The sequence below is a fragment of the Gorilla gorilla genome, chromosome 8 (genome assembly GCF_029281585.2).
Source record: "Gorilla gorilla gorilla isolate KB3781 chromosome 8, NHGRI_mGorGor1-v2.1_pri, whole genome shotgun sequence".
Taxonomy (NCBI): domain Eukaryota; kingdom Metazoa; phylum Chordata; class Mammalia; order Primates; family Hominidae; genus Gorilla; species Gorilla gorilla.
In genome coordinates, this window is record NC_073232.2 from 87077713 (window position 1) to 87094015 (window position 16303).

A 16303-nucleotide genomic window follows, 5' to 3' on the forward strand; every position below is an offset into this window, starting at 1 on the left:
CACGTATTAACGTTATTCTCAGTTTTTAAAAAAAGGAAGGCAAAAAGTAAGCTGTGTTTATTTACCTTTCGTTGAAAACAGTAATAAAAGAAAAAAAATAAGATCCAGACTTTGTATGAATATTGAGTAATACTAAAATATATTTTATAAAAAGATTTTATAGCCTAATTGGGAAAACACACATTGAACATTTTTGGCTTTAATTTTTTATTTTACTTTTTCCTCACAGCAGCCTGAGGGAACTGGCATGATAGATGAAGAGTTCACTGTTGCAAGACTCTACATTAGCAAAATGAAGTCAGAAGTAAAAACCATGGTGAAACGTTGCAAGCAGTTAGAAAGCACACAAACTGAGAGCAACAAAAAAATGGAAGAAAATGAAAAGGAGTTAGCAGCATGTCAGCTTCGTATCTCTCAAGTATGTTATAGAACAAAGTTTATTCATTTTTTTGAAACAGCCACATAGAAATTTTATTTATTATACAAGTTATCAGAAAAATATGTGTCTATAGGTGAAATTTAGTTGTTTTTTTCCTAGTCTAGCTGCAGTAAATTTGAATGATTTAACTGAGTTATATTTGCCTAACATAAATATGGGTTATGTATAGAAATTTACCAGAATGATGTGACTGGTGGTAACTTGTTAAAGACTCCAGAATTCCAGGGTGGGCAAAACTGCAGGGAACCAGTTTCCTGGCTTGGCAACTGAATGAATGGGGCCATTCACCACTATCAGAATTTCACAAGGAGGGAAGATGGTAACGTTAGATGGCGGTATCTGTAAAATTAGTATTTCATATTTGAGTCTTCAGTGCCTTAGTTTGCAAGTTATGATCACCAATGAATTAATTGATTACATTCTTTAACATTTCAAAATTGGCTCCTGAATATTTTAGTTTTAAATATTCCCAAATTTATCATATATAGATAATGAAGTGTTTACTGTCAAATATTCTTAAAGTGTGTGCATGAGATATGTTTTCCACTTCATATCAGTATATTTTTTCCAAAAGCATGAAGCCAAAATCAAGTCATTGACTGAATACCTTCAAAATGTGGAACAAAAGAAAAGACAGCTGGAGGAATCTGTTGATGCCCTCAGTGAAGAACTAGTCCAGCTTCGAGCACAAGGTATAGCTTCCAACTGCTTATGAGTTACATCTGTGTTCTTATTTTAGTATAATTGTAGTAAACTTAATATTCACACTGAAAGAAATAGTAGAAATATGGCTGATTTGGAATGGTAAACAAATCATACATATTAATGTTGCTTTGAAACATATTTTTTTTTGTTGTTTTGAGACGGAGTCTTCACTCTGTTGCCCAGGCTGGAGTGCAGTGGCACTATCTTGACTCACTGCAACCTCCACCTCCTGGGTTCCAGTGATTCTCCTGCCGCAGCCTCCCTAGTAGCTGGGACCACAGGCGCGTGCCACCACGCCTGGCTAATTTTTTACCTTTTTTGTAGAGACAGGGCTTCACCGTGTTACCCAGGATGGTCTTGATCTCCTGACCTCGTGATCTGCCTGCCTTGGCCTCCCAAAGTCCTGGGATTACAGGCATGAGCCACTGTGCCTGTCAAAACATATATATATATTTGTTTAAGATTTTGTTTGAATATGGAAATAGCCAATCTGGGGATTTCCCACAGTTATGAAGCAGTGTGTGTGTGTGTGTGTGTGTGTGTGTGTGTGTGTCTTAACATAGGGGACTTAGGAGTTATCTCATTTCTTTACCATTCCCTTAACTAATCTGTTCTGGATTAGGCAAAAAAAAAAAAAAACAAACAAACAAACCATAAAGGAATACATAATACCAACACAATGGATGTAACTTGTATACTAGTCTACATGTCATTGAACTTGGAGAGCAGGTGACATTTGGGTAATTTGAAGTTGAATATTGCTAAGGAAAATGCTTATTGTAAAATCCATTTGCTCCTTGGTTTATATGAGGAACCTTAAAGGCTTATTTCACTCTTCTATTTTCTCTCTATTCAAACAGAGAAAGTCCATGAAATGGAAAAGGAGCACTTAAATAAGGTTCAGACTGCAAATGAAGTTAAGGCAAGTTTGATGTCACATTTCTAACAGCTTTAATTAATCAGTATTAATTTTGATTAGTCTGACTTTAACATCCTTTTCCCCCTCAAAATTTTAGCAAGCTGTTGAACAGCAGATCCAAAGCCATAGAGAAACTCATCAAAAACAGATCAGTAGTTTGAGAGATGAAGTAGAAGCAAAAGAAAAACTTATTACTGATCTTCAAGAGTAAGTATTATACTTCTCTAGTTAGGAGGAAAGAATTGGTTACTGATGGACATGGTATATATTCTTACTAGAAACCTGCAGTTTTCATCAAAATTACATTTTTATCTTGGAAAATAAAGAATTTTCTCATTTATGAGTAAAACTTCTAAATTCCAGGTGAAATTTTTGAGGCTTTTTTTAGGTCTTTTGATCTAAATTGTTCAGTAAAAGAAAAAAATCCCCAACCTAAGTCCATTATTGCATACCACAGTCTCCTCCAAATCCTTTATTTAATTTCCTGCTTTAAAAAAATTCTTGGCTGGGTGCAGTGGCTGATGGCCTGTGACCCCAGTGCTTTGGGAGGCTGGGGTGAGAGGATCATTAGAGGCCAGGAGTTCAAGACCAGTGGGCAACATAGTGAGACTCCATCTCAAAAAAAAATAATTTTTTAAATTAGCTGAGCTTGGTGGCACATGCCTGTAGTCCCAGTGACCCAGGAGGCTGTGGCACGAGGATTGCTTGAGTGTTGGAGTCTGAGGCTGAAGTGAGCTATGATTGTACTACAGCCTGGGCGACAGAGCGAGACCCTGACTCAAAATTCTTAACTGGGAAAAACTTTTCTGGAAATTCTATGGATTTTCAAAGGTTTTTTTTTTTTTTAAGTTGTCATCTTAGTTTATCTAGAAGCAATTTCCCTGCCTCCATAACCATGTGCACATACATAGAGTTTATGGAAGTCAGAGTTTGCAACAATTTGAGTAGGAACCAAGAAGAGAATAACACAACAAAATAATGATGAGGTTTGGGGCGTAGGTCTTACTATGAATACCTGATGGAGGTAGGCATAAGGATTCAGGAAGATGAAAGAGGAGAACAAAATCATGATTTCAAACCAAAATACGAAAAATTTTGTATGTCCACAAGTAGCCAGGTTCCTTTCCTCTTTTCCTCCATAGGGTATAGGATAACAGAAAAGTCCTTGATGAGATTATAGAATTTAAAAGTTTGGAAATTTTAATGATGACATTGAGAAAACTGTGATATTGATACTGTGTTAATTCTTTTTTTCTTTTGTCAGCCAAAACCAGAAAATGATGTTAGAGCAGGAACGTCTAAGAGTAGAACATGAGAAGTTGAAAGCCACAGATCAGGAAAAGAGCAGAAAACTACATGAACTTACGTGAGTAATTGTTTTTAATTAAAGTTTAAAAATAAAAGCTAAATTAGAGGATTATAGGCATTACCTTTGGATATAGCCAGTGGATACATATTTTACTTTGTATGGGCTAAAGGATTTTTTTCTTAAATCCACTGAGTTGGTTTGATTTATATAATAAATACTTGGAATATAAACTTGTATTTTAGTGAAAGCAAGGTCTTATATTTCATTGTGGTTAAGATTAAGGTTTCTGTTTATCAACCTGCTTGCTGTTTCTTTATCTCTATATTACTTCAGGATCCAGCATAAAAATGAACCTAAAACAATATATTAAGTAACTTAGAAGATTTTAAGATCTAACACAAAAACTGAGTTTTTGTTAAATTTTCTCTTGCATAAAAGAGCATTGTGGTGTTTAGCCTTGCCATTTTGAACAGAGGTTTTCATGGTTTACCTTTTCTCATTTTCTCAAAACTCAGTTTTCTAGAATCTTAGCAGGTAGAAAATGCATGATTATAATTTTTCACATACCTTGAGTTTGTGAGACAATTTGCAAATCAACTGATATTGTTAGGATAGTTAGAACATCAGGACCAGTTCAGAGTGGATTTTATGAAGATTCTGCTAACTTGCAGCTGTAATTTTGTTTAGAATACTTGTAATGTAAAATATTTTAGTCTTTGACAGTTTATAATCTATAATTAATCAGTATCATTTTGGATAAATAGCAGTATAATTCATGTGGCATATTTTAAAATATAAATTATAGAACTATTCCTTATTCTTTGAATTCTGCCACATTTTATTTCATCTCTTCCATTGCTATATATGGAATGTATAACAATAGACTGTTGTTTTAGAAGGCATATGAAAATTTTTTGAAATTGCAAAGCTGCAGTGGCTCACACCCATAATCTCAGCACTTTGGGAGGCCAGGGCAGGAGAATCAGTTGAGCCCAGTGTTTGAGAATCAGCCTAGGCAATATAGTGAGACCCCGTCTGTACAAAAGTTTTTTTAGACAGGGCTGATTGTACATGCCTGTAGTCCCAGTTATTTGGGAGACGAGGTGAGGAGGATCACTTGAGCCCAGGAGGTTGAGGTTGCAGTGAGCAGTGTTTGGGACAGAAACTCTGTGTCAAAAAAAAAAAAAAATTTTTTTTTTTTTGAAAGACAGCACGGATAAATTGTTTAAAATAGGCATCTTGTATTTATTTAAATTTAAGAATTTATCCTTTCAGATACAAAATATTTTATTCAACTCTCATGCTAAGTACAATTTTACAGAATAAAATTTGAAAATATATGTTTGTTCTTCTACTGTTAGGGTTATGCAAGATAGACGAGAACAAGCAAGACAAGACTTGAAGGGTTTGGAAGAGACAGTGGTAAGAAAAACATGAAAATAAACAGGATTGGGAAATATTTTGTGGGTTTTTTCTACCATGATTATTCTAAATTTAAAGTCTGAGCTCCAAAAATATCGCTGTTCTTAATCCAAGGCAAAAGAACTTCAGACTTTACACAACCTGCGCAAACTCTTTGTTCAGGACCTGGCTACAAGAGTTAAAAAGGTAATGTAACTATGCCGAGGTGGGCGTTTGCATAAATGGTGCTTACTTCTAGGTAATTATTTGTATTCAAAGTGAAATAACTTTACAGTCACGTCAATTTTTGTATAGTTAAGCTTAGTTTTTTTAAATTTTTAAAATTTTTTTGTAATACTTACCTTCTTTTTTCAGAGTGCTGAGATTGATTCTGATGACACCGGAGGCAGCGCTGCTCAGAAGCAAAAAATCTCCTTTCTTGAAAATAATCTTGAACAGCTCACTAAAGTGCACAAACAGGTACTAAAGAGTATATTTTCTGGTAGCTGCAAGATAGTAAAAATCAAAAATTGAGGATTGGCAAGTGAGTATTTCAATCTTTCAGAGTCCTCAGGAATTTTTATACCCTGAGCCATTTTATCAGAAATTATATAAAGAAACCACAAGTAACTTTTAGAGGAGTTAATATTTTTAACAACGTTATTATCAAAAGAGGCAGTGAAAACATGTATTCTCATTTTCCCTTTAGGATTTTAGGACTGTGCATTTTCATAATTTATTCATGGTAATTTTGAGATCTCTACTACACAAGACTGCAGTTAAAGTACTGCAAAGTCTTTTGGGGATAACCCTTTTTATACCTAATACCCCAGTGTGTCAGACATAATGACGCAGTTTTCATTTAACCAGATTAGTTGTCTTACTGAAGAAACAGCACTATCTTGTAATGTATTGTCTTTGCCTAGTAGAGGGAAAGAACAATTCCACCCCTAAAAAATTAAAGGAAATTATACCTTTGTGAGTAAACTAGATGTGTGTACGCTATGTATAGATGGATGTATTCCTTGCGTGTTTCTGCCTAAATTAGATAAATGGGAAACAATATAAAATGCAGTTTTACTTTTCTAAAGAGCAAGTAAGAAATGCTCATACTTTTTCAAATCATCCTGTTAAATCTGGAATCCTTGTTTTCTTTGTGTACGTTTAGTTGGTACGTGATAATGCAGATCTCCGCTGTGAACTTCCTAAGTTGGAAAAGCGACTTCGAGCTACAGCTGAGAGAGTGAAAGCTTTGGAATCAGCACTGAAAGAAGCTAAAGAAAATGCATCTCGTGATCGCAAACGCTATCAGCAAGAAGTAGATCGCATAAAGGAAGCAGTCAGGTCAAAGAATATGGCCAGAAGAGGGCATTCTGCACAGATTGGTTAGTAGAACACATTAAAACCTTTAAACCTTGCTCAGTTTGAATGCTTTCATTTAGTGGAAAACGTAATCCGAATTTTATGTGTTGTCATGGTGCATCTGTCTCTATTTTCTAACTTAGCAGAGTGGCACTGTTGGGAAAGAGGAATAATCACATTAGCAGAGCAAGAAGATAAATGAGAACTAGAGAAGCAAGCAAGAATGGTCACGGAATGGAGAAACTATATAGAGCAATACTATTAAAGCCAAGAGAATTGCAAGAAAATAAGCCATCAGCAATGATTTAATGTTTAAGAATAATCATTGGTGGCTGGGCGCAGCAGCTCAAGCCTGTAATCCCAACACTTTGGGAGGTCGAGGCGGGTGGATCACCTGAGGTCAGAAGTTCGAGACCAGCCTAACATGGTGAAACCCTGTCTCTACTAAATACAAAAAAATTTTCCAGGCATGGTGGTGAACGCCTGTAACCCAGCAACTTGGGAGGCTGAGGCAGGAGAATCGCTGGAACCTGGGAAGTGGAGATTGCAATGAGCCGAGATTGCACCATTGCACTCCGGCCTGGGTGACGAGCAAGACTCCATCTCAAAAAAAAAAAAAAAAAAAATTGGTGCAGTAAGTGTTTTTTTGTTGTTTTTTATTTTGTTTTGTTTTTGTTTTTGTTTTTTTTTGCTTGTTTTTTGAGATGGAGTTTCACTCTTGTTGCACAGGCTGGAGTGCAATGGCGTGATCTTGGCTCACTGCAACCTCTGCCTCCTGGGTTCAAGCGATTCTCCTGCCTCAGCCTCCCTAGTAGCTGGGATTGAAGGTGCAAGCCACCATCCCAGCTAATTTTGTATTTTTAGTAGAGACAGGGTTTCTCCTTGTTGGTCAGGCTGGTCTCGAACTCCTGACCTCAGATGATTCACCTGCTTCGGCCTCCCAAAGTGCTGGGATTACAGGCGTGAGCCACTGCGCCCAGCCATTTTTTTTGTTTGTTTGTTTGCTTGTTTTTTTATGACACACAGGGTCTTGCTTGTCACCCATGCTAGACTGCAGTGGTGCAATTATGGCTCACTGCAGCCCCAACCTCCCAGGCTCATGCAATCCTCCCACCTCAGCCTTCTAAGTAGCTGGGACTACAGGTGCACGCCACCACACCCAGCTAATTTTTTTATATTCTGTAGAGACAGGGTTTTGCCTTATTGCCTAGTCTGGTCTTGAATTCCTGGACCCAAATGATCCACCCACCTCAGGCTCTCAAAGTGCTGGGATTACACAGGCATGAGCCACTACGCCTGGCCAGGAAGATGTTTAAAGGCTAAGAATTGTATAGGTCCTTGAGAAAAGGATGTTACAGAAAAGAAAAAGTGATGGAGAAACAAAAAGGCAAAAAACATTTGGGAATTTGTTGTGAATAAGAGAAGAAACCTTAATAGTCATTGCAGTCACATCTTAAACTTTATTCTAAAGTCTGTCTTTATTTTTCATATTAGCTAAACCTATTCGTCCCGGGCAACATCCAGCAGCTTCTCCAACTCACCCAAGTGCAATTCGTGGAGGAGGTGCATTTGTTCAGAACAGCCAGCCAGTGGCAGTGCGAGGTGGAGGAGGCAAACAAGTGTAATAGTTTATACATACCCACAGGTTTGTTATTTATATCTGGCTTTTCATATCTGTTTGTGGAAAATTGGTTGTTAAATACGTTTTTTGATTTTAAAAAATTCTCACATTAGTGTTATGATTTTTTTAACTTAAGCATTATAAAAGTAATTTAGCTTGATCTTTTTGTGTAGTTTAGATCATACTATATATTCAAATTTGTGGTCTTGTTTTGAAATCTAGCATTGGACCATTTGTAATAGCTTTTGATACTGTGTCTAATGGATGCACCATGGTTTATAAACATTCCTTTCCTTTTGGCTAGACATGTAATTATATTAATTTTTTCCATAATTGAAATTTTCAAAAACCAAAATTTTCATATATGAAATTTGAAACATTTTTTTTTTTTTCTTTTTCTTTTTGAGATGGAATCTCACTCTTGTCGCCCAGCCTGGAGTGCAATGGCGTGATCTCAGCTCACTGCAACCTCTGGCTCCTGGGTTCAAGCGATCCCTCTGCCTCAGCCTCCCAAGCTGGGATTACAGGCGCCCGCCACCATGCCTGGCTAATTTTTGTGTTTTTAGTAGAGACGAGGGGTTTCACCATGTTGGTCAGGCTGGTCTCAAACTCCTGACTTCAGGAGATCTGCCCGCCTCGGCCTCCCAAAGTGCTGGAATTATAGGCGTGAGCCACCGCGCCCGGCCTGAAACATCTTCTTGTATTCCCTAACCTGTTAGAGATTTCCAGAAGGTTCCCAGAAATGCAATTACAAGGAAATATGAACATTTTTAAGGCTCTTGCTACATATTAACACATTGGTTTCTAGAAAGACTGCACCAAATTGCATATGAGCCCAGCTTACTAACAGATTTCTGAGTTTTATTTATAATTATATAAGTAATATCTGTTCTTGGTAGGGCATAAAACAGTCACAAATTAGAAAAAAAAATCTAGAGATACTACACAATATACTATATCTCTCTCTCTCTTTCTGGAGCTTTCTGTATTAGTTTTTAAATTTAAAAGTTTAAACGGTTGATAACTATTGTAATAGACTCCACTTATTCTACTACATATGCTGCTTTGGAGCCTGCTTTTTTTTCCGGCCCCCTGTCCCCACAAACCCCACACCCCCCTGCCCCACTCCGAGATGGAGCCTCGTTCTTGTTGCCCAGGCTGACGTGCAATGGCGTGATCTTGGCTCACTGCAACCTCCGCTTGCCGGGTTCAAGTGATTCTCCTGCCTCAGCCTCCCAAGTAGCTGGGATTACAGGTGTGCACCACCACACCCGGCTAATTTTGTAGTTTGTAGCCTGCTTTTTAAACTTAGCAATATATTTGGAACACTTTCTTCTACAACGTGATTGGTTAGTGGTTGCCTAATAATTGGTCATATAGCAGCAACTCTGATTGTAACTAACTCTTCAGGAATTCCCTGATGTGTGTATATGCTTTGGAAATAAAAAATACTAGATAATTATGAAATGATTAGCTGTTTCTGACAAATACTAAAGCTAGTTTATTTTAATGTTGCTTGTTTATACTTTGACATTTTGCATAATACTGGCTCTAAATTGAGTAGAGAATTAAGAAATATTCTGAAGGATTCACATTTCTAGCAATTTTAAACGTTTTGTTCACACAATGTAGGATTTAAAACAGTGGTAGAGTGAAAAGAACATGGACTATGGAGTTCCATCCAAGTTGGAATCCTGACTACTTTTATGAACTTGAGCAGATAAACTTTTTAATAGTTTTTTTCTCATTCTGACTTGTTTTACAGTACTTCATAAAAATTATGGATTTATTGCTTAACTATTTAATGAATCTCTAAAACAACATTTTTCTACATAGCCACAATATTATCACACCCAGTAAGATTATATTTTAATATTATTTAATACCATTCCATATTCAGATTTTTCCAATTTCTTTTTCACTATCCTGTACAGCTGGTTTGTCTAAACCAGAGTACAATTCAGGACTGCTGCTTGCGTTTAGTTTCATCCCTTAAATCTCTTCTGATCTTGAATGAGCACCCTCTTTAGTGATATTGACTTACTGAGTAGGCCCAGTTATCTTCAGGGTATAACACCTGTGTGTTGTGTCTGATTGTTTTTATGTGTAGTCACCTTGTTCTCCATTTCTATGCAAAAGCATTGACTAGACTCAGCATAAACATTTTTGACAAAGTTATGTCATAGATAATACGTACTTAATATCAGTAGACATAACAATAGCTGGTTTTCATGATAATTAGAGATAACTCCTGTGTTTTTCCCCTTTGGACTAATAACAGTTTTATTAGTAAAATGGAAGTCATTCTTAAGAATTACATGAGTTGGCCGGGAGCAGTGGCTCACACCTGTAATCCCAGCACTTGGGAGGCTGAGGTGGGTGGGTCACCTCAGGTCAGGAGTTCAAGACCAGCCTGACCAACACGGAGAAACCCTGCCTCTAGTAAAAATACAAAATTAGCAGGGCGTGGTGGCTCATGCCTGTAATCCCAGCTACTCAGGAGTCTGGGGCAGGAGAATCGCTTGAACCCAAGAGGCGGAGTTTGCAGTGATCCGAGATCGTGGCATTGCACTCCAGCCTGGGCAACAAGAGCAAAACTCCGTCTCAAAAAAAAAAAAAAAAAAAAATTACATGAGTTAAGATGTTACCCAGCACACAGTATTCAGTAGATGCAAGCCTTTTCCTACCTTTCTGGAAGTGGGAGCTGGGCAAGGGGATTTTCAAAGCATAGATAGAAAGTTTATCCTTTTTGGATATTGTCCTCACATTAAAATTCACATGTCAACTTTAAACTTATCTCATTGTAGAGAGAGGACAGACCATACTTTTGTTAACTATTGCTGATCGCAGTATAGTGACACCAGGTTAGCACATGAGGGAGGGAGCTAACCCAGCCAAACTAGGTTTTCAAGACTTGAAAGTTATGATGTAAAAATACAATTATTTACAGGTTTGTTTTGATGCTGGTCCAAAGATAGTGGTTCTTAGTTTTCAAACTCTTATAATCTATCTTAAACCATGATTGGGGAGTATATGATTCACTTAAGTGATAAATTGTTTAAATGTTAAATAATTTGCACTGGAGTGCAGTGGCAGGATCTCGGCTCACTGCAACCTCTGCTTCCCGGGTTCAAGCAGTTCTCCCTGACTCACCCTCCCGAGTAGCTGGGATTACAGGCGCCCACTACCACGGCCGCCTAAGTTTTTTGTATTTTTACTAGAGACGGGGTTTTGCCATGTTGGCCAGGCTGGTATTGAACTCCTGACCTCAGGTGATCTGCCTCCCTCAGCCTCCCAAAGTGCTCAGATTACAGGTGTGAGCCACTTTGCCCGGTGAGAAATTTTTTTAATGTTAAGAAAAACATTTCAAGTCACTGTGTTTATTTTTGGAAAGGATGACATTTATAATACTGATACTTTTAGTTCCCAGTTTTACATGACTAGTCTTCTGCCTTGCATAGTACTTTAAATAGGTTGTTTTTCTAAATGCATAGGTAAGTAGGCAGTTTAATACAAAGATGTTTAATACTACTAGAATTATTTATTTCACTGTTACTTTTCCTACTGTATACACCTTTTGTTTATCCCTATTCCTCTCCCCCCCCCCCCCTTTTTTTTAAAGCTTCTATGTATATAACTAGTAGTTGCTGGTTAGTGTTCCTTGGTTTAAGAATGTCACTGACTACTGTCTGCTGGTTAAAAGATTAGCTGTCTTTTTCTTTTTTAAACAAATACAATTCATAAATCAGCTTACCCATAGCTTTATTTGGGAGAATAAAAACAAAGGGAGGGCTGACCTCCCTTTAAACATTACTGCTTCTAAACAGTTCTACTTAGGTGGTATATAAAAGGAAACCAAATCATTTAATATTGCCATCTTTCTAATTTTGGGGAAAGTAGCCACAGATGTTGGCTAAAATGTTTATAATAAACTGTTGGCATATTTTATTTTCTTGTTTTATTCTTCATGATTATCTCAAACACCAATTTTGTAAAACTAAACATATTTACTCTATGCTTTCTCCTGTTTTTAGGTGTTAAAAAGTAATCGAAGTATGAAGAGGACATGGTATCAAGCAGTCATTCAATGACTATAACCTCTACTCCCTTGGGATTGTAGAATTATAACTTTAAAAAAAATGTATAAATTATACCTGGCCTGTACAGCTGTTTCCTACCTACTCTTCTTGTAAACTCTGCTGCTTCCCAACACAACTAGAGTGCAATTTTGGCATCTTAGGAGGGAAAAAGGACAGTTTACAACTGTGGCCCTATTTATTACACAGTTTGTCTATCGTGTCTTAAATTTAGTCTTTACTGTGCCAAGCTAACTGTACCTTATAGGACTGTACTTTTTGTATTTTTTGTGTATGTTTATTTTTTAATCTCAGTTTAAATTACCTAGCTGCTACTGCTTCTTGTTTTTCTTTTCCTATTAAAACGTCTTCGTTTTTTTTCTTAAGAGAAAATGGAACATTTAGGTTAAATGTCTTTAAATTTTACCACTTAACAACACTACATGCCCATAAAATATATCCAGTCAGTACTGTATTTTAAAATCCCTTGAAATGATATTATCAGGGTTAAAATTACTTGTATTGTTTCTGAAGTTTGCTCCTGAAAACTACTGTTTGAGCACTGAAACCTTACAAATGCCTAATAGGCATTTGAGACTGAGCAAGGCTACTTATTATCTCATGAAATGCCTGTTGCTGAGTTATTTTGAATAGAAATATTTTAAAGGATCAAAAGCAGATCTTAGTTTAAGGGAGTTTGGAAAAGAAATTATATTTCTCTTTTTCCTGATTCTGTACTCAACAAGTCTTGATGGAATGAAAATACTCTGCTTTATTCTGGTGAGCCTGCTAGCTAATATAAGTATTGGACAGGTAATAATTTGTCATCTTTAATATTAGTAAAATGAATTAAGATATTATAGGATTAAACATAATTTTATACGGTTAGTACTTTATTGGCTGACCTAAATTTATAGCGTGTGGAAATTGAGAAAAATGAAGAAACAGGACAGATATATGATGAATTAAAAATATATATATATAGGTCAATTTTGGTCTGAAATCCCTGAGGTGTTTTTAACCTGCTACACTAATTTGTACACTAATTTATTTCTTGTTTAGTCTAGAAATAGTAAATTGTTTGCAAGTCACTAATAATCATTAGATAAATTATTTTCTTGGCCATAGCCGATAATTTTGTAATCAGTACTAAGTGTATACGTATTTTTGCCACTTTTTCCTCAGATGATTAAAGTAAGTCAACAGCTTATTTTAGGAAACTGTAAAAGTAATAGGGAAAGAGATTTCACTATTTGCTTCATCAGTGGTAGGGGGGCGGTGACTGCAACTGTGTTAGCAGAAATTCACAGAGAATGGGGATTTAAGGTTAGCAGAGAAACTTGGGAAGTTCTGTGTTAGGATCTTGCTGGCAGAATTAACTTTTTGCAAAAGTTTTATACACAGATATTTGTATTAAATTTGGAGCCATAGTCAGAAGACTCAGATCATAATTGGCTTATTTTTCTATTTCCTTAACTATTGTAATTTCCACTTTTGTAATAATTTTGATTTAAAATATAAATTTATTTATTTATTTTTTTAATAGTCAAAAATCTTTGCTGTTGTAGTCTGCAACCTCTAAAATGATTGTGTTGCTTTTAGGATTGATCAGAAGAAACACTCCAAAAATTGAGATGAAATGTTGGTGCAGCCAGTTATAAGTAATATAGTTAACAAGCAAAAAAAGTGCTGCCACCTTTTATGATGATTTTCTAAATGGAGAAACATTTGGCTGCATTCACATAGACCTTTATGTTTTGTTTTCAGTTGAAAACTTGCCTCCTTTGGCAACATTCGTAAATGAAGCAGAATTTTTTTTTCTCTTTTTTCCGAATATGTTAGTTTTGTTCTTGTAAGATGTATCATGGGTATTGGTGCTGTGTAACGAACAACGAATTTTAATTAGCATGTGGTTCAGAATATACAATGTTAGGTTTTTAAAAAGTATCTTGATGGTTCTTTTCTATTTATAATTTCAGACTTTCATAAAGCGTACCAAGAATTTCATAAATTTGTTTTCAGTGAACTGCTTTTTGCTATGGTAGGTCATTAAACACAGCACTTATTCTTAAAAATGAAAATTTCTGATCATCTAGGATATTGACACATTTCAATTTGCAGTGTCTTTTTGACTGGATATATTAACGTTCCTCTGAATGGCATTGATAGATGGTTCAGAAGAGAAACTCAATGAAATAAAGAGAATATTTATTCATGGCGATTAATTAAATTATTTGCCTAACTTAAGAAAACTACTGTGCGTAACTCTCAGTTTGTGCTTAACTCCATTTGACATGAGGTGACAGAAGAGAGTCTGAGTCTACCTGTGGAATATGTTGGTTTATTTTCAGTGCTTGAAGATACATTCACAAATACTTGGTTTGGGAAGACACCGTTTAATTTTAAGTTAACTTGCATGCTGTAAATGCGTTTTATGTTTAAATAAAGAGGAAAATTTTTTGAAATGTAATGACTTTCTTAAAACTTAAGTGTCAGGTTGATTTTACATGACTGAGTTCAGGCCTTCTGTCTTGACAGAATAGTGACTGATATGTCATTATATTTATGTATATTTTGTTTCCTAATGTCTTGCAGCCTTTTGGACAGCAGATATTAAATGTATAGGCTAGGCCGGGTGCGGTGGCTCACGCCTGTAATCCCAGCACTTTGGGAGGCCGAGGTGGGCGGATCACGAGGTCAGGAGATCGAGACCATCCTGGCTAACACGGTGAAACCCCGTCTCTACTAAAAATACAAAAAAAAAATTAGCCGGGCGTGGTAGTGGGCGCCTGTAGTCCCAGCTACTCAGGAGGCTGAGGCAGGAGAATGGCGTGAACCCGGGAGGTGGAGCTTGCAGTGAGCCGAGATCGCGCCACTGCACTCCAGCCTGGGCGACAAAGCAAGACTCCGTCTCAAAAATAAATAAATAAATAAATAAATAAATAAATAAATAAATAAATGTATAGGCTAAACAGCTAGAAATGAACGACCAGTCTCACATATAAAACTTTTTTTTTTTTTTTTTGAGATAGAGTCTTGCTCTGTCGCCCAGGCTGGAGTGCAGTGGTGTGATCTTGGCTCACTGCAACTCTTACCACCTGGATTCTAGTGATTCTCCTGCCTTAGCCTCCCAAGTAACCGGGATTACAGGCATATGCCACCATGCCCAACTAATTTTTGTATTTGTATTAGAGATGGGGTTTCACCATGTTGGCCAGGATGGTGTCGAACTCCTGACCTCATGTGATCCTCCTGCCTTGGCCTCCAAAAGTACTGGGATTACAGGCGCGAGCCACTGCGCCCGACTGGTGTCACCTGTGTTTTACTTTATATAGTCCCCATTGTTCATCTGAGTCTGGTTGTTTTATTAACCAGGATAAGAACACTTGTTAACGTTTGTGTTTTAGATATTTCCTCAATGATCATTCAGGTCTAGCTGAAGAATAACTTTAAAAAGACTGTTCCTAAATTCAAGTGGGTATTTGTTTTTTCTTGTTTTGGGGGGCATTGGGCTTTATATGTTTTTATACTGTTATAGAAAATTTTAATCAGATATGAAATCAGACAGAATAATAATGAGTAATACCAGTTACTCAGTCTCAACAATGATCAACTTAAAGCTAATCTTGTTTCATCCGTAATCTACTCATCTTCCCCCAACACCCCCCCCCCGCCCTGTGTTATTTTGAAGCAATCCTAGAAAAACATATGGTGCCTTTTGTTTTTTTTTTTGTTTGTTTTTTTTTTGAGACGGAGTCTCACTCTGTCGCCCAGGCTGGAGTGCAGTGGCATGATCTCAGCTCACTGCAAGCTCCGCCTCCCGGGTTCACTGCCATTCTCCTGCCTCAGCCTCCCGAGTAGATGGGACTACAGGCACCCGCACCATGCCTGGCTAATTTTTTGTATTTTTTTTTTTTTAATAGTAGAGATGGGGTTTCACTGTGTTAGCCAGGATGGTCTCGATTTCCTGACCTCGAGATCCGCCTGCCTCGGCCCCCCAAAGTGCTGGGATTACAGGTGTGAACCACCGGGCTAAGTATTTCAGTATGTATTTTTAAAAGATAAGGACTCCTTAAAACATACCCAACAAATACCATTATCACATCAAAAAATTTATAATTTCCTGATGTTCAAATATTTAGTTTTTGTAAACAGTTTGAGTCAAGATCCAATGGAAGTTCATATATTAATGAAGAGTCCGACTCATATTTTTTCATTGCAATGTATGAAGAAAATAACTTTTTTGCCCTGTAGTTTCCCAGATACTGCAGTTGCATCCCTTTCATATCATTTAACGAATTTCTGTGGCCTTTATGTTTCCTATAAATTTGTTTCAGATCCACAGACGTAATCAGATTCAGATAGTTTTGTTGGATGGGGACAGTATTTATAGGTCGTGGTATTCCATCAGGTGGCACATAATGTGTACTTGTCTCTTTTTGAGCTATTAGTCACTATTGATGATCAGTGC

At 36.8% G+C, this 16303-nt stretch overlaps 1 protein-coding gene across 1 annotated transcript in view; it reads left to right on the plus strand.

The window, feature by feature from the left end:
* The window catches only part of KIF5B (kinesin family member 5B), a 50496-nt gene extending 36194 nt beyond the window's left edge, over nt 1-14302 (plus strand). The window contains exons 16-26 of the mRNA XM_004049238.5: nt 230-418; nt 1014-1131; nt 2005-2066; nt 2161-2270; nt 3328-3429; nt 4734-4794; nt 4909-4980; nt 5149-5253; nt 5942-6158; nt 7630-7780; nt 11791-14302. Of these exons, the coding sequence (XP_004049286.1) occupies nt 230-418; nt 1014-1131; nt 2005-2066; nt 2161-2270; nt 3328-3429; nt 4734-4794; nt 4909-4980; nt 5149-5253; nt 5942-6158; nt 7630-7760 (1167 nt within the window). The 3' untranslated portion in view covers nt 7761-7780; nt 11791-14302. The remainder of the gene's footprint in view (nt 1-229; nt 419-1013; nt 1132-2004; nt 2067-2160; nt 2271-3327; nt 3430-4733; nt 4795-4908; nt 4981-5148; nt 5254-5941; nt 6159-7629; nt 7781-11790) is intronic.
* The last annotated feature ends 2001 nt before the right edge of the window (nt 14303-16303 follow it).